Source organism: Colobus angolensis, unplaced genomic scaffold (genome assembly GCF_000951035.1).
Source record: "Colobus angolensis palliatus isolate OR3802 unplaced genomic scaffold, Cang.pa_1.0 Scaffold5, whole genome shotgun sequence".
Classification (NCBI taxonomy): domain Eukaryota; kingdom Metazoa; phylum Chordata; class Mammalia; order Primates; family Cercopithecidae; genus Colobus; species Colobus angolensis.
In genome coordinates this window covers 12,926,149-12,953,791 of record NW_012118487.1, presented here as the reverse complement: position 1 = coordinate 12,953,791, position 27,643 = coordinate 12,926,149, and the positions used below count along the sequence as shown (strand labels likewise).

At 33.6% G+C, this 27,643-nt stretch overlaps 1 protein-coding gene across 2 annotated transcripts in view; it reads right to left on the bottom strand.

Annotated features, from left to right (window-relative positions):
- Positions 1-27,643, bottom strand: part of GLRA3 (glycine receptor, alpha 3) — a 171,280-nt gene that overhangs the window by 109,525 nt on the left and 34,112 nt on the right. For both annotated transcript variants that reach the window (XM_011959590.1, XM_011959591.1), the window contains exons 2-3: positions 21,363-21,490; positions 6,229-6,296 (exon numbers count right to left, since the gene is read on the bottom strand). In XM_011959590.1, coding sequence (XP_011814980.1) covers positions 6,229-6,296; positions 21,363-21,490 — 196 coding nt within the window. The remainder of the gene's footprint in view (positions 1-6,228; positions 6,297-21,362; positions 21,491-27,643) is intronic.

The following is a 27,643-nucleotide window of genomic DNA, read 5'->3' as shown; positions in this document are numbered from 1 at the left end:
TTTGTAGTATTGAAAACATTAGAAACAACCTACATGTCTAGCAAAAGTAGAATGGATAAATATATTATGAAATCCTGAAATGAAAATGAAAAAAATCCTTGTCTACATATACAAGCATGGAGTATCTCAAAAAAACAAATTTACACCCGAAAAATGAAGCCAAACTAAGTTACATGTGGATACTTAAATATGGTCATTTTGATTATATTTTCTTACATATAGAATGAACATTTATATCTTAATATCAAACTCAGGAATAAAGCTTACTTTAAGAAAAGAAGTTTCATGTATTTGTACTGTTTAATTTCTTAAGATGGTGGTAGTTTTTTTAGTGTTACTTATAATCCATGCATCTTGGTATGCCTGTAACTTTTTTTTAATAAAAAAAACTTTAAAAAGAATGTCTAGTAGTTTAAAGATTCCATTAACATATATATAGATATATAGAGAGATAGATAATATCAATTTTTATGCTGTATTGGCTTAGGTATCTATCTCTCGAGAATCTAATGACTCAATAATACAAAGTAGCATTTATATATGTGTGCTTATTGTTGCAAGTAAAATGTGAGCCTATTATTTGTATGGAAAATTGAAAAACTGTACGTTTGGACAATTCTGTGAGATCACACTGGACCCTCAGATCTTCCCTTCCAACGTGCCATGCATCTGTGTACACCGACACCTGAAAAACTATTAACCCAAAATGTCTCATCTTTTTTGTTCTCAGTTTATAAAAATGGTTTATTTTACGGGCGCTGGTGAAAAGTAATGGTTCAATGTATAAATATTGATTTAAATCACATAGCAGTGCAATTCTTTTTCTAGCATATGTGTAACAAGATGGAGAGTCATCTGTTTTTTGAAGGTAGGAAGATAAAACCAATATGTTCATTTAAAAATACTGTACTATTATATATACACGCCCAAACTTCTTTGGAGACTGTGAAGGATAGGATTTAAAAGGGATATAAGCAGGCTCTGGGATGCTACTTTTGACTTGAGTGTGGTTACATGAATGTGTGCACTTTGTATTGATTCATTGTACTTCACTCCTATAATTTGTGCACTTTTTTGCATATGTATTGAACAAAAAGCTAGGAAAAGGAGGCTCATTATTTTATCTTTATAATGGAAAAAAAGTTTATGATTCACTAATAAGTAAAAAAAGAGATTTGTCAGAATAAAGTGATTATATCATCCTTTGTGCATAGCAAAATGTTTGGTTCATTATATGCTCTCACAAAAAGATTCATTGAATGAATGAATGCATAAACCATGTAAAAATATGTGCAGTCAAAACATTTAGAATATAAATGCAGCTAACTACTAACACTGCTGGGTTTGTGTGGGGGCATTATGGGTGATTGTTTTCTCTCTTTTTCAAATTTTAAAATAAGTAATGGACTTTTAATGTCATCATGGGTTTAGCCAGTCCCATCAGGTGCCTCTATGATGGGCATTTCTTGCTTGCTTCTGTCATAGTTATGCTTCTCAGTGTGTATGTATATATATACATGTTTCTACTTTGGAGTTTTTCTTAAAGTTTGACAGTTAGCTGAGAACATTTGAGCTACCTGTAGCCAGTCCCAGTCCCCAGACCACATCAAATGGAATTCCCTTTTACCTACAGCATGGAAGTTGCTTATCATCTCAGTGATTTTTTTCTTCCAGATTATTCATTTTTGGTCCTTATAACTAGGTATTTTAAGCACTGGAAGGCCCAGGGTTAGAGAAATCACATATTCATGCTCTAGACATTCATAGTCCTGCAGACTGTTTCTGGTGAAGAATAAAAGCTTTCATTTAAAGCTTTTTGTCTAACTTCTAACGTTTTCACCTGTGATCACTGAATAGCTACGCTCCGCATGACACATTTGGTGTGTTCAATTTTAAATTTGTGAAGGTTTTTCTTTACTTTTAAATAATCTTTTGAATTAAGATACAACAGCCATTCATAACATACACAAGTCTGCAGTGTCCATTCAATAATTCTGACATGTGTATAGACCTGTGTTAGTACCACCCAGATCAAAATATAGAACAATTTTGGTACCCAGAAGGCTCCATAGTACCTCCTTACCATCAGTTACCAGCCAACTCCCACCCCCAACCAAAGATAATCTTTTAGAATTCAGAAGTCTTTTATCAACAGAATTGATTATTTCATGTTATTGAACTTCGTATAAATGAAAGTAAACACATGTTCTATTGTGTCTGTTTTCTTTAGCTCATATTCTAACACATGTTCTGTTGTGTCTATTTTCTTTAGCTCATAATTATGTTTATGAGAAATATCAATGTTGTTTCTATGTAATATTCCATTGCCTGAATTGTGAAAATTGATGATATGACTTCGGATTTTTACAGTCATACCCAACTAGATGGGAGTTAAGGACCATGGGGAAAAAGCACTCAGTTCACAAAGCTGCTGCTCCAGGAACTGTCTGGCAAGCCCAGCTGCGGAAATAACTTGCTATAATCCTAAAACTCATTTTACCTAGTAATTGCTGAAACTACCTTCCATGCCTGTAAGATTAGTTTTACCTTCCACCAAGATTAGTTTTACCTACGACCATCACTCAACAATTACAGCTTGCCAGAGCTGAAAATACTTCTCCAGGCCAATGAACTTTCTTTCAAAACATTTTACAAAACGTTTCTCTTAACCAATAAAACCCCAATCTTTTCTTTTGTTCTGTGGACACCCTGAAGACCGGCCAGGTCTGTGTGTATGCTCCAAATTACAATTTGGTTTTTGTGCATATTTCCAAAGAAAACCTTTGCTTAAGGGTTTTCCTTGCATTTGCATTTCTTTGCATTGTTAAGCCCAACTTAACAAATGCTTTCATCCTGGCACATAAGCCTTCTCCACAGCTCAACATAGGTTTGCAGGAGCACACTTCGTATGAGAGCCACGTAATGTGGAGATCTTAGGCTTCCCCTCATTGAAATAGTCATGTGCTCCTTTTGTCACCATAGTTTAAAAGGCAGGACAAATGTGCCTCTCTCACCAAGACCATGTTCCCAAATAGCAACGATGATAAACTAGTTTTACTTTTAATTTAATATTTTTGAGAACTGGAGTTTCCATTAGTTGTTAAATCATTATCTGTTTAAGAAGAATGTGAACTTGAAATAATTGAGGCTGAACAAGTCCTTAAAGAATCTCATTATATGACTCAAATATGAGGGAAATAGAGAAGTTAAAATTCTCATAATATTTATAGAAAAAAATGTGGTGACTATGTGTAAAATAGTGAAACTGTACTCAGGTGAGAATGGTTGGCACTACGTGAAATTAATCAGATTAACAACATTGGCTAAGGAATTTAACAGCTAAAAAGAAATTGGAGTTTATATTGTTTAAAAACTGCACATGCTTTTTTTTTTAATTTGTGCAAGAAAAGCATGAAAAATACATTGCTTGAATTAACTTAGTTAACAAAAAGTGGCCTAAAAAGTAGAATATCTACTAGAGAAATTTTCCCAAGAATTAAACAATAACCTGAAATGGGAGAGCTGTATTTAAAAGTGAGACATACCAGTTATAGACTAGACCAGCAGAGGGAGCTCAATATATTTAGCCAGTAAAGACATTGAAGGCTTAGTCTTGCTAAGCAGACACATATGGATGAGGATAATTATGTAGTTTTATTTTAAATATGAATTCTCAGACATAAATATATTCATTAATGTTTATAGATAATCTGAGATTCCATCCTCTCAATTTTAATTGACTGCCTTAGTTGAATTCAATTATTTGTATTATAAGAACAGAAGTCAGCCTGTGCGACAGAGTGAGACTCCGTCTCAAAAAAAAAAAAAAAAAGAACAGAAGTAAACTATATTCAGTGTAAGAAGCGTGAATAACTTTAAAAAATACATTAACACATATATTAGCATTTGTACTGAATTTAAAAAAGACACCAATAGAATAATGAGATAAAGTTTTATTGTAGAGTCGTGATAGTGGATCCTGTGAATAAAATACAACAACTTAACCAAGTGGGAGCAAAACATTTTATGGTTCTTGTGATAGAAATATACAAACAAGTTCTAATTTTCTTTGTACCTATATAGATGAACATCGAAATCACAGCTATTCTAGATGATACCATTAAAAAGTAATAAATATTGAATCTGATCACTTTAATGGAAATAATATATGTTTAGAAATTTGGAAGAATAAAAAGAAAAATACCAAGGTGGACATGATTAGGTTTGTGATACTTAACTTCTGGGATATTTGAACAATGTTCGTTGACACTGCTTAAGACTGTGAAGAGGTGAGTGATAGATGCTTAAAGTGATTTCAGAAGGAATACATAATGATGAAGTACGTAGGTGAGAAAAAAGGCTTGCACGCTGAAGGAGGGAAATAAAACTGTTATTGTGAGAGTGTGTTTGCAATATTCTGCAAGCTTTTTGTAGAATGCTATTCTATAAAGTCTGGCTAAAATTATTAAGGTAAGAAATTTAACTGGTGTAGGCATCTTATAGATTGTGTTATAACCGTTCTAGTGGTAGACTGATGAATTATGTCATAAAAAAGGCACTTTCAGAAAACTGGCAATCTTTAAGTCTTAATGGGAAGGAAATCTGCCTATGCCCTCTGTTTTTTCCAAATCTCTTCCCTCCCTACCCAATAAAGATGGGTAAAACTTTAAATCTTTCCAACTATTGCTGTGGGAAGTATTTCATGGAAGCAATCATGGAAAAGAAAAATATAGAGAAGTATATTTCCAGGTTTTTAGGATTATACATGTATAGAAACAAAATGAGAAAATCATCAGGTCTAGAAATACAATTTGAGAAGCCTAAATAGAACAAAACCAATAGGGATTCCTTCATCTGTGGATTATATGGACTGAATATGTACAAATGTTGGATATAAATGAGGGCCAAATTTTCCACATGAATCTAGAATATATCAAAATCTAAAACAGGATTATAGCCACTGAGAGAAGAAATTGCACCAGAACCGCACTGTTTCTAACCAAATTATATGCATCTTCTCTGCATTTACACTCATATACACACATTCATGTTAACTTAGATTGTATCGTATTGAAGATAATTCTATATAATGCCTCCAAATTTAAGTTCAGTTCTTCTCCACAAATGCTTTTTGTAGTTGATCTATACTAACTTTGAATAGAACCACAGAGATGCTGGTAAAAGAGTTACATTGCATACATGAGGGAAATAGCTTTTAAAAAAAAAAATGATGCCTGTATAAAGCCTCTTCCTGTTGAGATGGATTCCAACACACACTCACACATACCTCTACACACACTTACACCATCATATATGTAATAATCTGCATATTAGATTGTTTTTCCTTAGAAAATTTACTATGTGTTTACTGTTCTAAGTAAAGTGGATGTAATTATCTAATATTGTTTATTTAAACTAATAAATCCCTAAGTGTTTTATATCATATTTTAGTTAATATTAACTTTGAGAAGTATTGCAAGCTATACTTACTGAATTTAAAAAGATAATTCTAGCTAATTTAAGAATCATCATCTACACAGTTTCAGAAAAAGTAAATTGGCTGCTAGACAATTTTATAGATGTTCAGTGGCTCGTGTGTCTATTTCTGCATTTTATTACACTTAAATTGCCCAATAAAAGCTAAAGGGCAAAGTCGAGATACCATGTGCTCTTTAGAAAAAGCTTTAAAATTTAAGACGGAAGAAATTTGGTCTGTAATGACGATTTTTCTGTTTTTCTTGCTTTAATAACTTGATTATATAAAATGTCTTCAAATACAGTTGATAAAATTTCTAAGTATAAAGTTTTGGCAAATATTGTATTCATTTGAAAAATTAATCAAATTGAATATTTAAAATAACTTTAAAAAATGTGTAAGTGGGGTACAGAGTAACCATGTAAGTATTTACTACTCTGTTTACGTCTGGATATTAAAGATTACTGGAAAAAAATAATTGCTATGGTGACATTTTAGCTTTAATTTGAAGTTTAATATTAGACTCTCGAATTGAGAAAATCAATGTTGTTTTTGCTTATATTTATATACTCTAATATACCATCTCTAACTGAAATGTTATTACCTGCAGGTGACTGTAATTTAATTATACTATTATTTTATCTTTTAAAATCTTGTTATACTAATTTGGGTTTTAAATTACATAAAATGTTGCCATTAATGTAATTATAGATTACTCTAGTGTGAAACTTGTTGCAAAGTAAAATGCCTACCATGGTCGTCTCTGCGATAGAGCCAAAGCTGTTGATGAATATGTTGCATGTGACATTAACTGGAGGGCCTGAAAAAGAGATTAAAACATAAGGGCTGTTTAGAGACTTACCTAAAACATTTTCAAATAATTCCTTGCATTCCATCATGTATATATATATATATATATACACACACACACACTAATATATATATACATACACACACACACACACACACACAAAGAGATGCTCACAATTGAAGCAATAATTCCACACAACAATATGTATTGAGAATCACAAGGTTCACAAGGAACACTGATGCTGATCATTTTTTTACCTCTCTTGGTCTTAGTTTTTAAAATCTAGATGTCTCTAATGGTTCTGTAAATGCCTGATGCGGTAAGTCCAATATCTAAGCTCCTTCAGAGACAGTTTCTATTGATCTTTTCCCCACTGCATTGGCTATGCTTTTCTATTTCTTTGCATGTCTCATATTTTTTTGTTGAAAATTGAATAGATAACATAATATGGCAACTCTGGAAACCGGGTCTTCCCATCTCCAACCCACAGTTTGTGGTTGCTGGTTTTTCTTGCAGTTGTTGTTTCTTCTCTAGTGACTTACCTGGACCAATATGGTAAAGTTTTCATTTCCCTAGAGTACACAGCCACTGAAATCTCTGTTTAGTGAGTTTAATGGTAAACTAATATTTGGTTAGAGATTTCTTTAAAGCCTTGAGCCAATAAATCTTCCACTCTTGCCAAGGGTCTTCCATGGGTTTGGGGACATGTATTCAGTGCTCAGTTATTTACAACTCTACCTTACCCTTCACTTCCTGCTTGCACAGGACCTGAGGTCCACCAGAGGTGAGATACTGGGACTCTCTGAGCACTTCCCTGGGCATGCACAAAGCCCTGTATGCATATGTAAACTCCAGATTGCAAAGATATGTTAGAGCTTTTCAGAACTGCCTAAGAACATCGAATTTTCCAGGTCCTTTATAAATTTTGTTTAGGCTCTTACTTGCCCCAACTAGTGTCACAGCCTTAGGCAGATACAATGTTAAACAATCTTCTGATTATTTTCCACAAATGCCCTAGAGATAGAAATTTTTCCCATCAAGTGAGTTCTCAGTCAAGTCAAATAATGGAAAGCCCTTTGAGTGAGGCTTTTCTCGGGAGCTGCCAGACAGGAAGAATAGTGACAAAGCTCTGGGGGTGGACCTTCTGAGGAACTCCAAACCTGGTTAGCCAGCTTCTGGTGGTTTTACAACTTCTACTGTTTAGAGGCGACTGGATTGCAAGGCTGCTGTGGAACTGGGAAGGCCAAATTAATATGCCTTCTGTTCTTACAGAAATTCATCAATTTTTCTTGAATGAACACTCTTAAGGTTGTTGTAAGCTTTCAATCAATTTTAAGAGTTCTAACGGTCTTGATAATTTTGCCAGTGTTTTTGTTGCTTTTTTGGAGAAGTGAACTTACTGAGTTTCTCACTCCTCCATTCTGGAAATTTCTTATTAATGCCAGATTTAGTATTCATCATAAATCCAAGGACTTTCATTTTTATAAGTCCCATTTATTCATTCCTTTACTAAATACCCAAAACCTTTGCACACAAAACTAAAGAAGACACAAAGAGATTATTTATCATCTAGCAGAGAAGGAGGAGCAGAAATCGGTAAATTGTTGTAAGTTTCTTGCTTACAACATTAGCTGATTCATAGATATTTAACCCATAGTAACTCTGAGAGAAGGTAATATTCCATCATTTATGGTTTAGGGAATTAAAGCACAGTGAGCCTACATAAGATGCTCATATTTAGAATGTGAACCATTGCTCTGATTCTAAAAATCATTCTTTTCCCACTGTCTTGTTTACATGACATTCAAAACATTTCATTATCTGGCCACAAACTTTGTTATTAGGCAGACGCCTACATAAATAGAAACATAAAAATATTTTGGCTAGGGGCTAAAATAGCTCTATCTGAGTTACACTTTACCTAAGTTAGTCAGGGAACACCACATACAGAAACTGATATCTAAGCCTAATTTCTTTCTTTTTTTCAACCTGAGTATAATTTTTGAGTAAATTGATTTTACAAGGTTTGCTACAAAAATGCCTAGTAGCCCCTTGCCTTATTTCTGTTTCCCTCTTTTCAGAGATAATTATTTCAATTCATTTAATCAATTCTTTGGACATTTACCTCAATTTCTCTACATAATATGTTTTTTCTTTTAGTCACATCTTCTGATGCCCACAAAGAAGATAAAGATTTAGCCTTTTTACATACATCATCCCTACGTCTACTAATACAAGCCTTTTTTTCTGTACTCCCATTATCCAATTTTCTATATGAAAAAAGGCTTGGTCTTTTTTGTTAGCTCAATAATCACTTTTTACATTAATATGACAAGGTAGATATTTACCCAAGCCAAACAATAGAGTATATTATGCTTACTTTTTCCTTTCCTGCAGAAAATTTTCCTGAGATTGGCAATTGTTTCATGTATAATATTTCACATAGCTTTCTTCACATGAATTGTTAACTTATCGACAAGCGCTGAAATGTCTAAATTTTGATTCAGTATGTACAGATCCATCAGTTGCTCTATGAACTTTACCTTCCTCTGGATTTACAGAGGAATGTAATGAGAATGTTTTGCTCTGGTTCAAAGCAATCGTTCTATGACCTCCCAATCATGCTAGGAATTACTTCCATAGCTTTCTGTTGTGGGATCCTCTTTCATGGTCCCACACTTCTTTCTTGGTTCATTTCTTCATTTTAGTGGAACATAGGCTTCAGCAATATTTTGGCAAATGCTGCATAAGGTTATGAAGCTTTTGAGAGAGTCCCTGTCCATAAATGTCTGTTTTTTTTTTTTGTTCTTGTTGTTTTGCATTCACACTTAATGTATAGTTAGTAGAAACTTTTAGGCTGGAAATGTTTTTTTTTATGAATTTTGAAGATGATTTTTCATTATTTTCTATTTTTCAGCATTGCCATTGAAAAGTCCAAAGCCATTTTGTAGATGACCTGTTTTTCATTCTGAAAATAACTAGGATGTTTCATTTGTTCCAATATTTTTTTAAAAACTATTTCGTTAGTTAGAATGGTCTAAAATATCATTTGAGGTTGCAATTTACATTTATTTGATTACTGGTTCATGATTTTCATCTTAATTTGCTTTTCAGCCTATTCTCTAGATGGCTATTTATCTTGCTGCATTAAGGTAGAGGAAAAATCAATAAAATTATTTAAAAATAAAGTCTAGGTTTCAAAGTCCTTTAAATTCTGTGCTGCACTTTGAAATCACCTGGGGATCTTTACAAAATATACATACCTGATACTCACCTACTTTGGTTGGTATGGCATGCAACCAAGGCATCAGTAATTTTTAAAGCTTCTTAGGTCATTATAATGTGCAAGAATGTTTGGAAATGACTGTCCTAAGGAATTACCGACTCGAAAATATCTGGGACCACTATACTACAGGGCTAACAGAGATTTTCTTAGAAATAGAAATATACAGAGATAGGAGTCAGGGCTTGGGAGCATTGAAAACTCAAGGCTATTGATTTCAGTAGAAGAGTTGCCTATTATAAATTTGGTGAACACTGTTAATAAAAGAGTAGATGCTATGTACTTAGAAAGGGCCTAAAGTTTACTAAACATGGGAATGTCTAGAACATATAATTCAAACCAATATGGAAGTTAAATTGTTTTAAATATGAAGGATGAACATGTAATAATAAGAACCTAAGAAAAGGCCTGAATCTTAGAGGTGCTGTATTTAGTTACTAATGAGCATTTTAAAATATCTTCATTGCTTATTTCTAAGAGTTTAGAATCTAAAATTTGTAAGATGAGAGCAGTGTCTTATATGTCACTGTATGAGAGAGAAATATACATAGTTTACTCCATGATTAAAACAAAATTCCATCATAAAAAAGTATGAGGTTACAACTGTCAGAAGTTAATTTTTTCTTAATGTGAGTCTAATACAAACTCTGAAAAGTATCTGTAGGCCAACTGGCATCCTTGGAAAGCTAAAAGCAATCTTTCATATTTTCTAGGTTATTCTCTTGTTCCCCCAGATAATACTATAATCCTACTAATTTTTTTTATTGGAATAGCAATATGAATGTGAGGAACATTATTTGGCTTGAGATAAATTCTGTCATGCTCTCTGATAAAAGGAAAGCATAAGAACATCAGAATTGGGTTAAATCACCTGTAAATAAAATGCTGATGGGTTACACCCATTGGGTGCTGTTGGGGAAATATGACCCAGGGGGAAGCTACTACTAGAACATGCTAGCTCCATTGGATTGGGATCCTTGTGGCTGAAACAGAAATAAATAAAAGAGTGGGGAGATAATTTTTCTTATTTTAGTTTAGAAAGGGAAAGGGTCTTTATTTCTTGGATTTTAATTTGCCACAGGCATTGAATAAAGGATGAGGTATTCTCTATAATATATTTTGTCTCGTTTTATAAATTTAATTAGTTTCTATATGCTTATGGATAATAGTGGTGAAAGAGCAAATGAAGGCAAAAATTCAGCATAGGCTTCAAGGCTCTGAAGTTAGTGAAATGCGTTCTGATACATTGCAGTGCCCCCTGGGAGCAAGTGCTGTGTGGCACATCCTAATGACTCCAGGAAAGTTCTGAAAGGAGCAGTGTTAGGTATAGTCTTTGGAGGAGGAAACCTCTGATATTTTTGTTTTATTTCTAAAATATGCTGCTGACATCCCTAGTTGACCAGAGGCTCAAATAGTAAGGTCGATGGATGAAACAAAGAAAATGACATGTTTCCACAGAAGAATAATGGTCAAAGAATTGACTAATTAAGGCTTTCACTAATAGTTGGGATCATAATGCCTCATTGTATTTGAAACAGGCTCCAGCCTCAGCCTCTGTAACAGTCATCCAATAAGAAGCAGAAAGCTCTTCCTAAAGCTGAAAAGTCATCTGGTTTCAAAACCTAAATTTCATGTGCAAATAAAGTAGCTCACAATTGTCTCAGGCCTAAACTTTATTCTCCATATGGTTATAACATGTTCCTTGCGTGGATATTAGAACATAAAAAAGTGTGATTTCATTCCCCTTTGACTATTTACTTGTGTATATATTTTCTTCTTCAGCAGAAAGAAGGGTGAATGAATTTGGACATCAAATCCTAACTCCAAATTTCAAAATTATGGTAGACACTTACTTGAAAGGCAGATAGATAGATATACATGAATAAATAAGAGTAACTTAAAATTTTAAAATATTCAAATAAAAATCAGTTTGGAAATAAAAATGATTTCAGATCATGGAGTCTCTTCAATGTAATAACAAGGTATTTGGGATTTACTTTAAGAAAGCTTTGGAGCCATAACAGATTCTTGACTTTGGAAGTGTAGGAACTAACATGACTCGTGAATGTTTGCATTTGGGCAAAAGCATAGAGACAGAAAAAACAGAAATTTATGATAATAGTCTGGGGTGGAGACAGAAGCGACTTGACCCCCTAGGACAATGACAGTCCTTGAAGATAGATTACAAAGAATGAAAAGGATACAGCATCATAATGTTTTAAAGGTACCACGTTCTACCCCTTGGGTTTCTGGTCCATGTGAGATTACCGCAGCAATCTTGGAGTAGTCTTTCTATCCTAGCTTTGACATAGACATTCAAAAATTGTGTAGAGAACGAAGCTCAGAGAAGATTATGAATCTTCTATTGCCATTGCAGAGAGCACCCGTTTAGCATTCTTGGCCAATCTGCTACTTCTCTGTGCCAATGCAAAAGCTGTTATATCTATCCAATACACTCCTATGTTAAGCAACAGAGCAAATAACTGCCATAGCATCCATATGGCAAATTGTGCTTTTAAATTGTTCACAACTTTAGGCATAGTCCTTAAAAACAAATGACAGTAGTTGCAGATGTTTTCAGCAGTAAGTTTTCATTTAGATGTTATTTTAAAGAAATAGAAGATGGCCCTTTAAGACATGAAGTGATGGCAGAATAGCAAAGTACAATGCAAAATCTTGGCAGTGATATTATTGTTATTCATATTGGGGAAAAATCGTTCACTAGGCAGATCTAGAGCAAGTAAGAAAACAAACAAACAACTCAGTTGTTCATAAAAATGACGAAAGAAGTTTTCATGTAATGTTGTATTAAAGTTTTATCATTTTTATAGATACAGAATGCAATTAAAAGATTAAATTTCAAAATAATTCTAACCAGAAACTTGTTTTATTTTAGATAAATGCACACACATGTCACAAGGAGAGATGTTATTTTATTTTTTATTTACAAAGAATATTTGATGACTTAAAATCTGGATTTTAAATTATTTGTTAGGTTCTTTAGAAAGGTATAAATCATGGCATAGAAGCAGAATCCTGTTTGTTCTTCCCCTTTCTCTTTCCCTTCCCTTCTCTTTCCTTCCCCCAAATGCTGCACTGAAGTCATTTGTTTGGGCAGTGCAAAATAGGCTTAAGTACTGGGATGGCTGAGGGGGTTGTAGTAACCTCAGGCAGGAGAGAAGGACATTGTGGAGAAGTTCCACATGCAGGAAATGTTGGAGGCCCAGTGAGAGAGGAGGATGTGCTCATGATAGAGAAGCCTGGTGTTGGGTATTAGAACCGTAGATGGGCAAGGTGTATGTCTCCATGGGACCATGCTGGCTTGTGGAGATGGAGTCTGAACAGGCATCTACACAAGGAGATGAACCTGAGGAAGGCTCCCGAGTTCCACCAGGCCGAGGAAGGCACTTGTGTAAAAGAAGAAGTAGCAGCAAACAAGGGAGATTCATTACATATTGATTAAATAAGTAATTATATTGAGGATAATGGGAGCCTGGTTTCTCACTGTTGGAAGAGGAAGTTAAAGTATGGAAACTTAGAAACTAGACTAAACATATGGTATTGAGATAATCAGTGTGAACTCATGCTTTTCAAAAGATACAGAAGTATAGATGAAAATTGGTGTATAAATGTGTGTGTGTGTGTTTGTGTGTGTGTGCATGCATATATGTGTGTTTATTTATGCTTATATGTGGGTATATATAGACATATCCTGGCAGGCACCAACTTAATCAGGTAATCAAAGTAAACATAACCAGTAATGGCAAAATCTGGCATGGTCCACCATCAAATAGAAGGCAGTCAAAACATATCATCATTCCTGTAATATCCCTGCTAAATGTACTACCTCATTTGAATCATGAGGAAGCATTAGACAAACGCAAAGTGAAGTATATTCTTCTAAATAACTGAATAAGAATATTTTTTAAATGTCAACATCGTGACAGTCACGGAAAGAATAAAGTGCTGGTTCAGACTGAAAAAGACTATCAGAAATGACCAATAAAATATGAAGGGGTTCTAAACTGAATCCTTTTATCATAAATTATCAGCTAATGGATGAAATTTGAATAAAGATCAGCAAATTAGATGACAGCCATATATTCAACTGCCTTTCTTGTTATAATGGTTAGATTGTGATTATCGAGGAGAATGTTTTTATTTGTAGTAAATACTCAAGTACTGGGGCATCAGGTCAACAACTTACATTGAAGTGGTTCAGAAAAAGCCTTTGTACTTGTAACACTTCCGTTAGCTTGAGATTATTGTAAAATACAAAAAAGAGAAATAATTACTACAGAAAGAATTCATTAAAAACAAAAAGCAAATACCAACAAAAAATGCAGGGTTCAGATTCCATCTCCATCAACATTTCAAATGAACATGTATAGTTTTAGAAGAGCTTATTATTGAAGAGATACTTCTTGTTAAAATGACTTTTTAAGTAAAAATTCAAATAGAAATGTACCTTTTTCAAAAATAATTGTAAATGTTATTCAAGAACAATAGTATCTTGGTGGATAGGAATGGTAAAAATGGATAAAGGAGACCTTTACAATGCTAACACTTACCCTAATAAAAGTACATGTAGAAAATGAGTTTGGGTACACATGCCACCCTTGGCATAGATGGTGTTGTAGAATAGAGTACTAGAAAGAGTAAATTTGTGATGAAGAGAGAAAAGGATTAGCGAAATATTTAAGGGTAAAAGACAGAAACCACAAATACATTGTGAAGGCAAACAAAAGTTTTATCTACATAAAAAGAGAGTGGCCACTGGAGATAACATAAGAAAACTTAACAAAAATGCCGTAAATACTTGGGAGGAAAACAGAATTGGGTGATTACTGAGAGAATACTTTCTGAAGTTGCACTTAAGTGTCATAAGAGACCAACAGAGGGACACCAAGATTAGGATCAAAAGAAAGAAGTAAAATCCAGCAGTGATTGGTAAAATATTCTAGTGAAATAATGTTTTGTTGTCTTATAAATGTACTTTTACTTGCAATTCAATTGTTTTGTGTTAAACATGCTTCTAGTTTCAGATGACATCTAGAAACTTCTGTTTCAAGACAGAGAATTGAACATCATTTTGTTTCTCTCTGAAGACATAAAAATGATATTACGTAATCAAATTTTGATGAGAATAAATGTATCATACCAAAAAGAATAGGAGAAAAATTATAATTAGTTTAATGACATAAAATACAGAGGCAGATAAAAATGGTGGACAAATGAAATAGAGGCAAACCTAAAATAAAAGCAAGCAGGGACTGTGTGGAGAGGAGAAGGAGGTGGGGAGTGAGAAGAGGACCCCAGGGAGAGGGTCTGGCATCTGTCTTGAAAGCTTCCTGCTTCCCCTCTGTATTTCTGTTGAGCAACAGTGTCCTGGTATTTAGCCCTATGGAATTTTTGAGGAAATGGAAATAACTTCATTGATGATTAGGGCAAACATAGTACCTGACAGTATATCAAACCTAAAGCCTGCTCTATTTCACCATCTGTAGGACCCAAGAATAAAGCCTAGTCAAATCTCAGCACTCACCTAAGCAAAGCTCCGGCCAGGACAATGCAGCCTGTGTCAGAGTTCCCTTTCGAGGTAGAGAAATAGTAGAAAAATGGCCCTCCTATCCCACCCAAGCTAATCACCCCTCAATTCTTCCTGAGTCACAGACATTCTATCACACATAAGAAAACTAGTGGTTTAAAGAGAATGAACAATATAAAGAATTTATCCTGCAGGATGACACAACAAATCGTTGGGCAGAGAAGAAAAACAAAAAGGGCACAATGCAATAAACGAGGCATTAAATTATCAGTCTAGTTAGTGCAAAGGAATTTCGTAATGCCTGCATTGTGAAAGGCTTAGAAAGCAATCAAACAGATTGGAACAGACAATCAACAGAAATACATTTTGTTTTTGGAGTGTTTGCCTCAGAGAAGTGGAACTGTGCATCGTGAGTGTTGAGGATGAACTGCTGCTTTTCATCACTGACACTTGTAGACATTTTTTTAGCAACTTCAGGTACACAATTGTTACTATTGTCATAATAAAACTGACAAACAAATAAACATACAAATTAACACCTGCGTAGCAACTTGTAACACAACGTCCACAACTTCGCATTCAGGGAAAATGGTTTAGGATAAAGAGGATTGTGAAGAGACCAAAACACAATTACAGAGTTAAAATCTCCCTAAACATTCAAAAATTGGATAAATGGTACCCTGTAATATCAAATCTGTGATTCTGAGGGCAAATCTGAACAATTTTCTTTAAATGTAGAGGGAAAGCAGAAAGGAGAGAAGGGAATGAGTGAAATGTGCTGGACACAGATGACAGGGGAAGATAGCAGATTTTTGTTAAAAAATAAAGAAGTATTGTTTTACAGAAATAACACAAAACAGTGCCAGCATAAGCAAAAATTCTCCTGCTGAAAAATGTCCAGAGATAGGCAGAAAAAAAATAGCCTATATATAAAGGAGCAGAAATCAAAATGAGATTCGACTTCTTTATGATATCAAATGTCAGCAGGCAATGAATCAACATCTGCAAACTTCTGAGCTAGAATTCTGCAGCTCGATAATTGTATAAAGTTTCTTTAATGTCAAATGCATACAAAAGAGATTATCCTGGAATATTATTCAGTGATAAAAAGAAATGAGATATCAAGCCAGAAAAGACACAGAGGAACCTGAAAAGCATATTGCTACCTGAACGAAGCCAATTGGAAAAGCCTACATACTGTGTGATTCTAATTATATGACATCCTGGAAAAGGCAAAACTCTAGAGACAGTGAAAAGATCATTGATTGCCAGAGACTAGGGGTAGATGAGGGGAAGTGGGAGAGAGAGATAGTCATAGCGCAAGCACAGGAGGTTTCAGGGCAGTGAAATTATTCTGTATGATACAGTAATGATAAACACATGTTTTTATGAATTTTTCAAAACCCATAAAAAATGTACAGAACAAAGAACGAACTCGAATGTAAATTATGGACTTCAGTTAATAATAATGTACTAATCTTGGTTCATCAATAATAATAAATACACCACATGAATATGAAGATCGCAGTAACAGTGTACCCTGTTGGGGAGGAGAGAGCAAATATGCACTTTCCAATCAATTATTCTGTAAACCTAAAACTGCTCTTTAAAACAAGTCTATTAATTTAAAAAAATCAGAAAAGCCAGAACTCAGAAAATATATAAGCATTAATCCTGTCTTGAAAATGAAAATCTATTTTAATTTATTTTATTTCATTTTGTTTTTCAGTGAATGGAGACAAGGCTAGAATATCCTACTCTTCAGTTTTCAAGTTTTAATTTATATGTGTGTGTGTGTGTGTATATATATATACATACATATACACATATGTGTATATAGATATAAAGAAGCTACCATTTTCAAGGATTATTAAGTCTTCCTTTAATTGTTAATCTGTCCCTCCAACTCTGTAACACCATTAGGCAGTGCCATTCAGTGAGCACCATGGCCTGTAGTCTGTGCCTGGGGACGTGGTACTTTCTCTCACTGGGACAGTTCTGTTTCTGCTCTTTTCCCTAACCCATAAGGCTTCTAAAGAGGAAAGATTTTGAAATTCTGAGAAAAAAATGGTGCAATCTACCTATTATTTTCATTTTCAAAATAAAAATAACTATTTCTTTTCCTTTTTTTTTTTTTTTTTGCCTTTATAATGTCATATATTTTTCTCAGTCACATCATGGGATAAAACAATAACAAGCTCACCCAATTTGACATGAGGTTGGTTAAAAAAAAAAAAAAAAAAAAACACAAAGAACCACTGATAACATCAAAACTCAGATGCAAATTCACTGTTCTTACCAATGACCTTTGCCAAAGTGAACTTAAAAATAACCATTTCTATATATAACATTTCTCCTCCTTAAGACCAAACTTTTGAAATAATGACTTGGACTAAATTCTAATTTCTATTGCATGATCAACTAGTTGAGTGATATTTGCAGCTTTACTTTCTAGTTCTTTTTAGCAGCTCTCAGAACATTTCTAAACCCATGTATCATTATTAAATGCCTTTTAAATAATAGTTTTTAAATCATTATATTTAATAGGACTAAGATATAATAGAAATTTGAGGTAGTTTTTATACTTATGTCAAATTATCCTAAAGGCACAGGATCATTATCGGAGAAATCTGACTCTCAAAAATGTTTCAGATAAATTAATACTACTCTGGAGGGGAAGAGAACAGATTAATCAGTGAAAAGGAAAGATCATGTTAATGAGTTAAGCACCTAATTATTTTAGCTTATTTCAGTATTGATTTAAATCATGTTCGATGGAAGAGGCTGTCTTATCCATGGTCAATACCAATTTAAAGTGCGTTAAGAGAATTATGTATTTATACTTTTCTGTGGTACGTTTTAATACCATTAAACTACATAGTCTTCAAGAGGTGAGATTTTTTTAAAGTGTACTTTTTAAAGAGAAGTGACTGAAAAATAGAAACAAACACCATAATTTTGGTGTTTATAATTTCGGTTATATAATACTGGAACATTTCTCATTTTTAAATCTTTGAAAGGTAAAAATGTCATATTATTGTTATACACTTTGCTTTTGCTAATGAGATTAAACATTTCCATTTATTTTCTGTTAATTGTCTGATAATGTCCGTAGTGAAATTTTATGTTTGCCTTTTACAAAACTTATGAATTCTAGAGAGGGTAAACATATAGGCATTTTCCAATGCTTTCATATTTTATAAGCACTTTTCTATCAACTGATCACTTATCTAGGTATGTTATGTTTCTCTGTGTTTAAGAAGAATTGAGGATCAAATAATTTTGGTTATTGTAATATATTTTTACATATATTACAATTCCCATTCTTCTTGTTGTTTTGGAGATAGAGTCTTGCTCTGTCACCCATGCTGGAGTGCAGTGGCACAACCATAGCTCACTGTAACCCCGAACAACTGGGCTCAAGCAATCCTCCTGCCTCAGCCTCCCAAGAAGTCGGGACTAAAGGTGTGTGCCACTATGTCTGACTAGTTTTTGTTTGTTTGTTTGTTTTTGTTTTTGTTTTTTTGGCGAGATGGGTGTCTCAGAACTGATCTCAAACTCCTAGCCGCAATCAATCCTCCCGCCTCAGCCTCCCAAAACACTGGGATTAGAGGCATGAGCCCCCATTCCTCTTTTAAAACTCTTTGAGATAATCATGCTTATTTAAAAACTTTAATATAATATAATATAATACTACTAATATTCATGTCTCTAAACTCGCTTACTATTAATTCATTGCCTTTGACAATTGAATGGGAAAGCATACATAAAACCAATTTTAAATTAGTTCATTTGATGAGCTAACTAGATTTCTTCCAAAAACATTGATGTGGGGAAAGGTACAAAATCAGCATGGCAAGGGATTGTATTTTTAGTCATGTGAGCTACCACAGAGAAAAAAAATGATTGAAATATTATCAGGAGAACAGCTTCTTCATTTTCTACTTCTATGTTTGATGAGTTTATTTTTGCCTGAGGTGAGGTGGACTCCTGGTACGTGATGACACAAGGGCTGATCCTTCTCACCTCCTTTTGTGTAAATATCTTCTGTTAGGTATTGGATTCAGTTTGTTAGCACCTACATATTCTCCTGTTAGCCATAAGGAAGAAATGGCATGTAAAGACTATTTTATTTATATTCCAATATTGGGCAATGAAATGATGGTCAAAAGATTATGATATTATTTTATCCAATGAAATGAAACAGAGTTGAATATGCTTAATTAGAAAGTGGAGTTATAAGTATGTTTGCTAAAGTCAATAATGTTTGACCCTTGCAAAAGATGAAAAAGCACAAGTGTTAACTAAAAACTAACCTATTAAACTATTATTTTTGTATAATTGATAATATTATTTTTGGTTATTCAATGCAGCTTGCATTTTTTTCCTAATGTTTAGAGCACAATATATTTTGAAAAACAATGAGAGAAAATCTCTGTTTTTCTTTTTCTTTTTCTTCATTTAGTGAAACTGGGGTGTAAGCATGAATTTTAGTCTCCCCCAAAACCTAATCACCTCTGATCTGGCTTGGTGATCAGCTTATTTTTAGGAATGCATTTTTATTTAGAAAAGAATCAGTATTTGTTTTAAGCAACACCAAATCCTTGGGGTCCTTTCATGAGCTTATATATAAATAGTAATAATCACATTTTAAAATAGTTTAATGTTTCTATTGTCTTTTAAACTGTTAAAATAATAAACCAACACTAAACTTTCCAAGAGAATAGCAAAAGCTCTGAGGCCACTCTTGTGTGGTTAGTAACTTATCTGCAGTTTTATTAAAATATCTGCTGAGACTGTTTACATGATTTTTAAATATTCACAGATGTTTAAAAATAGAATACATTTTCTTCTTTAATATTCAGCGAAAAGAAAGCAATACTTCTGAATCACTGAATATGGACTCACCATAATGAATCCGCTAATTCCCGACTATGTTTCTTGTGGTTTATTTAAATGACAACTTCATATTTTTCAAGATCAATTACTAATTAGTACTCAGCGGATTCACAGGAATACTGCTTTCCCTCGATTTGGAAAAGATCATTAAAATACTGAAATTTCTCATTTTTATTTGTATATTGTACCCCATAAGCTGTACTATTTTTGTTTCTCATTTTCATTTGTATATTGTACCCCATAAGCTGTACTATTTTTGCACAGCTTGTACTCCGTGTTTTCCTCCTGAAGTTAAAAATATTTATGGTTGAAAAGCTTAAAAACAAATCAAGAAGTGTGATCCACAATTTAAATATTAAATTCATTCTAAAATTGAATCTATTCATAATTTTCTACTCAGACATTATCAGTGAGTTTTACTTCTTTTGCTACTGCTACCCAACCTTGATATTTTTTACTTCATCCTAGTTAATTATTTCACCCACTGCTAAGCAATTCTTTTTTTCTTCCATAAGGACAAATTCAAGGAAAAATGGTCATTATAGACAACACTTTTTTAAACTTTAGCAATGAAATAGCTTAACTGAATCCCATGAAAAAAGTGTATATTCTTTAACTTTGTTTATTTTCTTTACTGGGTAAAGTAATATTCAAGGACATGTTAAATAAGTTGGGATCTGGAAGCAGCTTTCTAATATCTTACCATTAAAGTGAAATTACAGGATATATTGTGGTTCTGGATAAGTTACATATCCTTATATAAACATGTTAGTTACAACTATATTAAACAGAAGAATAAAAAGTGGTAGTCTTCAATAATTGACAATTACATTCTTTCCTAGAAATTCGGGTAAAGCATTTGGTAGGTGGAATAATGTCTTATATATTTCAAAGGCTGTCAGTTAGCAATCCAGCCTATTTCCCAATAGGTGAATTCAACAATGGTTAGATTCCTCACAATATAGAGAGTACTACAGTGGCAGATTTAAAAAATGGGTAAGTGCATCACTAGCAATTAAAGTAGATTTCATTCCAGTTAGTTAGAAAACTGATAGAATAATTAAATAAAAGATACATACATACATGTATATTCCTAAAATCATTGGTCAAGACAAGAAGTATTGTAACAGTTAGCGAAGGAAAAAAAAAAACATAGCTAGGCCAAAGAAGGCAAATTATGATAACATGGGAATGGATTTCTTTTTCAAGATACATCTGTGACTAATGCAGTATTTGGAAGATTGTTGAAAATAAGCATTAGAATTTCTTGTGGAATCAATTTAAAATTGTACCTTGTTGAAGCATATTTAAAACACACATATAAAGTAGCAAACAGAACAATTACCTTTAAAATTGGGTCTGATTCTTGCATCATATCCTGATGTCCTCCCCATTAGTTTATCCAGAAAATCAGAAGGTGACATTGGAGCACTTCGAGATCTTGCACTATCTGTTTCCTTTGTGGCAACCAAACTACAAATAAGAACAAAAATATAGACTTTACAAAAAGGAGCATTTCTAATCATTGTTGCCTACAAATACAAAATAGCAATGCTAAGCTAAATATGTTTGGCAACAAAACATGACTTTAGATATCATACAGTGAAGATTATAATAAGATAGACATTTATAGATTTATAGTCAATACTTGTAAGGTTTCATATCTATTCAGTCCAGTTGTCAGAGGTGGCATTCTTTTGTATTAAACCTGAAAATAAAAGCCACTTCCAAAATACTAAGCTTTCAAATCTGTATTTACAAAAGTCTGATATCTGATAGCAATTTTTAACCAAATGTATCCTTATTGCTTTAGGTGTAAGAAAATATGAAAATTCAACCGTGAACTGCAATCTTATTGCTTTTATTGAGGGAAAACATCCCCTTTCAGGTTTTGTGAATTTTTCTTAGCAGTAAAAAACTTCTGTCTAATAAGTTAATTATATTTTTTTCTTCAATTAGAGTGTTTCCTGAATTGGTAACACACCAAGTTAAATTCACTCTACTTTCACCTACATGTCATTAATCTATAATACCTTCTGTTCAGATCTAAAATTTGTGTGTCATGACTGAGAAATTACCATAAATGTACCATGTGTACCTGGATATTATATTAGAACCTGTGTCTAGGAAAGCTAGTGTGTTCCTATATTCTTTTCATCCAAATTTTTCCCTTTGTGTCCAACTACTTGTCCCAGAAACCCATAGTGTAGGCTACTTCTCCTGTCCAGGCCTTCACTTACATAAGCTTCTCCAACAGAGGTTGGGCCTGCTTGTTAAGATCAAATGGTTCTTTTTATCCACAGAGTTTTGCTCAGGAATGTGAAACTGACTTTCCGGAACTGATGTGTTCAAGCTGTTGTCACTTCCTGAAGATCATCAATCATCACTTGCTCCCAGCTCTGTCATTGAACTCAGGACATTGCCAAATCTCAAACCATTTGGGTCACCATATGATCATAACAAGATCAATTATTAAATTCCTTAGATTTCTCCTGCCAGAATTTTAGTGTGAAGTAAAATTGAGACTTAGAGTCATCATCATTAAGTTGTCTACCACAGGGATATATGCAGTGATTCATGGGCACAGTTTTAAAATCTCATCAATCTCGGTGATAATACAAGAATGAGATTTCTGTAAGCACAGAATCACAAGTAACAGTATCTATTAGCTGTTGCCCTGTTCTAGAGGTTCTGTCCTGTTCTGGGCACTCTGAGTAGCTTTCCACAGTGATTCTCATTCTGTCATTCTTGCTTTCTTCCAGAATGGAAGCGTTTTTCTCCCTATTCTGTTGGCTCTATATGACTTCGTGATCCTTTATCTCTGATTATTATTGCTTGACCAAACTGTCATTGTGGTCACTGGGAAATGTATTCTAATAAAAAAATCATTGTAATAATAAAGTTTTTTTAAAAAAAGACACTGTCTTCTCAATGACTCTAGAGCTCTCTTCTACCATCTGATTTGAAGTAAGTCTTTCCTGTCCTATCAAGAAGCATTTGTTTATATTCCATGGTTCAAGAATAGTGTGGAAAAGCATCGTTGGAGCTTTTGTAGCTACATGCTGCTGCTTCTAAACCATTCTCTTTATTTCCCTTGCAAAATCTCTCATTTCAATTATCAGAAAATAAACGTCTACATCCTTCTACCAACAAATATACCAATTTACCTTGATCTGAACCAATAATACTCTGCCTCCTTCTCTTTTAAATATACTAGATGACTGTGTATACTGAATCACAATCTTTCACATTGAGTGTGGGAAGATTATCCTAGATTATCAGGGGCAGTTCTATATGCAACAACATATAAGGATATTCATCCTTATAAGAAGGAGGCAGAATTATATCTAATGAGAGACAGAAGAAGGAAGGCAATGTGACCATGGAGACAGGAATTGGGGTGACACGGCCACAGCGAAGGAATGCTGGCAGCCACCAGAAGTTGGAAGAGAAAAGGAATGGATTCTTCCCCAGAGTTTCTGGAGGTAGCATGGACTTACTCACACCTTGATTTTGACTTAGTGGACTGATTCCAGACTTCTGGCCTGCAGAACTGTTAGAGAATAGATTTCTGTTCTTTGTGGTAATTTGTTACAGTTGCCATAGGAAACTAATACCAAACTTCTAGTGAATTTTTCATTTCTATCAGGCTGCTTTTCAACCCCAGAATTACTCTTTGGTTCTTTTTTTATAATCTCTATCTCTTTATAATTTCCTTTTTGGTGAGATATTATCAAACTTTCTTTTTAGCTCTCTGTACATGGTTTCCTTTAATTCTTTAAATGTGCTTAAAATAGTTGATTTGAAGTCTTTGTCTCGTAATTACAATGTCTTTGCTTCCCTAAGCATGCTTCTATTGATTGCATTTTTTCTGTGTTTGGTCCATACATTTTTGTTTCTTTGTGAAACTTATAACTTTTATTGAAAACTGTACATTTTAAGTAATATAACTCTGGGAATCATATTGTCTTTTCTCCCCAGAGTTTATAGTTGTTGCTCTTTTTTAAAGGGACTTTTCTGAGCTAATTCTTTAAAGTCTACTTTCTTTATAATATGTGACCATTCTACTTGGTTAGCTTAGAGATCAGCTAGTAATTGAACATGGATTTTATTAACTTATAGAACCAATAAGTCTCTCAGTATTTGCTGGGGGTTCTGTGTCATGGGGTCATACCTTCAACACTGTGTCAGGCAGTTGATTACTCTAGACTTTACTTTCACTTGTGTGAGGCCTAAAAGTCAGCCAGAGTTGAGAGCTAAGGGTCTTTTCAGGTCTTTCCTGAGCATGCGCACAACCCTGGGTGTGTTACTTTGCTAGGCCTGCCATGACATAGTATCATGAACAGGTGGCTAATGCAACAGAAATTAACTTCCCCACAATTCTAAAAGTCCGAGATCAAGTTGTCAGCAGGGTTGGTTTCCTCTGAGGGTCTCCTTGTTGGCTTGTAGATGTCCACTTTCTGTTTTCTCATATGATGTTTTCTGTATTTGTGTCTGTTCTAACTTCCTGTAAGGACACCACACATATCAGATTAGGGCATATTGTTTTACCTTAATTACCTCTTGGTAAGGTGACAAACCTTACCTCCAAATAAAGTCATGTCTGGAGGTAGTGGCAGGTAAGACTTCAACATGTGAGTTTTGGGAGAAAAAAATTCAGCCCATATGTGTGGCTTTCCAGATAACCAGGAATATATGCCGATTTTCCAAACCCATATGGACATATCATTCCAATGCTTTTCCATTTAACATTTTTGTTAAGCATATTGTTCTTCCCCACTATTACTGATTGCCTTAGGCACTTGTGAAGTTAAAAAATTGACTCTAAATGTTTTAAACAAACTTCTCCAGGAAAAGGGCTTTTGGCGGTGGGTGAACTCCAAGTTAGGTCACAGAAAAATAGATTTGCAAATGGTGTATTCCAGAAAACCTGCAGACAAGTTAAATAATGATCATTCTTAAAGAATAAGGCCTTAAAGGAGTTCAGACTCCATGTCGTCTGCTCTGGTGGTTGCCAGGTTGTGGATTTGTCCTGTAATTTGGAGCTATTGGTTTACTTTTTCACCACAGAGCTGAAGTGAGGGGGTGAGAAATACAGCAAATTATAATGTCATAAATCCCACTGTTTTTACTAAGAGAAACATGTTTTTCTTTAGTAAACAACTTCAGGAATCACTACAAGCCTCTGATTAACTGTCAGACTTTTGAAAAATTTGATTCTCACAATTATATTTTTGTCAGTTTTCTTGTTGCTTTCATGATGGAGAGAATTTGTCGATGTCCTTACTCTCCTGTATTTTTCTTACTCTACTATTTTTGCTGATGTCACTCTCTAATAATGCCTTCCTAGACTTATTTTTATTTTTGTTTTACTGTATCTTTGCTTTAAATAACCATTATGGAGCTCTTCCTCTGCTCTCTTTGTGAATAATTTTATTTACTCTCATGGTATCAACTGCATACCATGATACTATTTTGTAGATCTTTCAAAAAAAACACCTTTTTTTATAAGTAATGTCAAATTTACATTTATTTATTTATTTATTTATATTTAGAGACAGGGTCTTGCTCTGTTGCCTAGGCTTGTGTGCAGCAGCATGATCATACCTCTCTGCAATGTTGAACTTCTGGGCTTAAGCGATCCTCCTGTGTCACCCTCCTAATGGGGTCTCGCTATGTTGTCCAGGCTAGTCTCCAGCTCCTGGACTCAAGCAGTCCTCCTACCTTGGCCTGCCAAAGCACTGGAATTACAGGCATGAGCCACTGCTCCTGGCCAAGATTTGCTTTTAAAAGAAAGGATGCAAAGTCTGTCTTTAGGATTTTCCTATAAATATATGTCCAAAAACTGTAGAGTAAATATTCTAAGTGATTGTTATTCTTGTGGCAGTAATAAAGAAGTAATTACATCTATCTGTCTATGATTTCACTTTTCATATATATTTTCAGATACAGCAAGTATTAGCTACCACAATGAAGAAAAAAATAAAAGACTAAGATTTAATTAAGATTAAAGATTTAATTAAGATTAAATCTTAACTTTAGATTTCAGATTTTCACTATCTACCAATAACTTTGACAAAACAGTAATTTTATTTATCTAGGCAGATCAATGCTAAATTTTAATGATAATAATCTCTCTTGCATTTATACAAATCATATCTTGCAAAAGTCTATCCTTTTCTAGTTTTCATTAACCCATTTCTAAACTATTTTTACAAATGTTACAATTGAAGATCAATCTTAAAATAGAATAAGAAAATCAAAAAATCACATTTTTCTCGTCTCACACTAAGCAATCATTTATCCATTGCAACCGGCTATTATAATAGTTTAATATTTGAACCAATGTGAGAAATAAGGTATTAAAAATTTTCCAATAGTGGATGTAGAGATGTCATCTCTGTATACTTTTTAAAAATATATTACTCCAAATACAAGTAGTGGTAGGGACTGGCATGTTAAGTGCCATGAGATGCTTGCATTTTCTGTAGTCTATGATAATGTTGCTTAAGAACTCCTAGAATCCTGGACATTTATAGGAAAGCAGCAGCATTAAACAATCAAAATGCAACACAATTTTATGCACACGCACACACACATACACACACACAACACACCGTGCTCACTATAATTGTATTGTCCCAAATTCCTGGTTGAATATTTCAAACCCTATTAGTAAGCACTCTCAGCACCCAAATATTCCTTTTGAATAACTAAATTAAAAAAGCAAGATTGTTATTGTTTAAATATGACAAACTCATTCTTAATCTTTTTTAAGGTTAAAAATTGTTATTAATATTTTAAATCTTATTTCATTTCTTTTGATGTATTCAGAAAAGAATAATTGAGCTACTGCAATAACTGTGCTTTCCTGAAATTTGATCTGATATTGGTTCTGTAAAAATTCTATTTGAAATACACTTTCATTGCCAAAAATATTTGCTTCCAAGTATATTATGGAAAAATCATGACTAATTCACCAGGGTTGGGAATATATGCAAACCATTTAACAGAGGATAAGAGTTTTATGAGTAGTAGCCCATTTATTTATTTATTTAGCAGCCATTATTGACAAGTTCCAAAGAGAAAAAAAGTATAAATAAATACACAATTATATATATTTATATTGCAGCTATATAACCTCAGTGTTTAACCTTTTTAAAGATCAATTTGTTGTTAAAATCGTTTCTACTAATATATAAATTTTCCTTGTTTATGCAATTAGTAATTAAATTAAGCTGGGGGAAGGAAAAGATACTACCTCTTATCACTAACATAGACCAAGATGGAAGATACATCTTTGGTTAATACACTTAGAAAGATGTGAGGTATTTCATCTTGTAGCAGAAAATCTACTAAAATTATCTGCTTTCTCTAAAAACAGTTATATATTTTATAATCAAATGTCTCTTTTTTTTTTTTCTATTCTTTCTTTCTTTTTTATTTTTTTTTAGACGGAGGAGTCTCACTCTGTCGCCCAGGCTGGAGTGCAGTGCCACATTCTCGGCTCACTGCAAGCTCCGCCTCCTGGATTCACGCCATTCTCCTGCCTCAGCCTCCTGAATAGCTGGGACTACAGGCACTGGCCACCGCGCCCAGCTAATTTTTTGTATTTTTAGTAGAGAC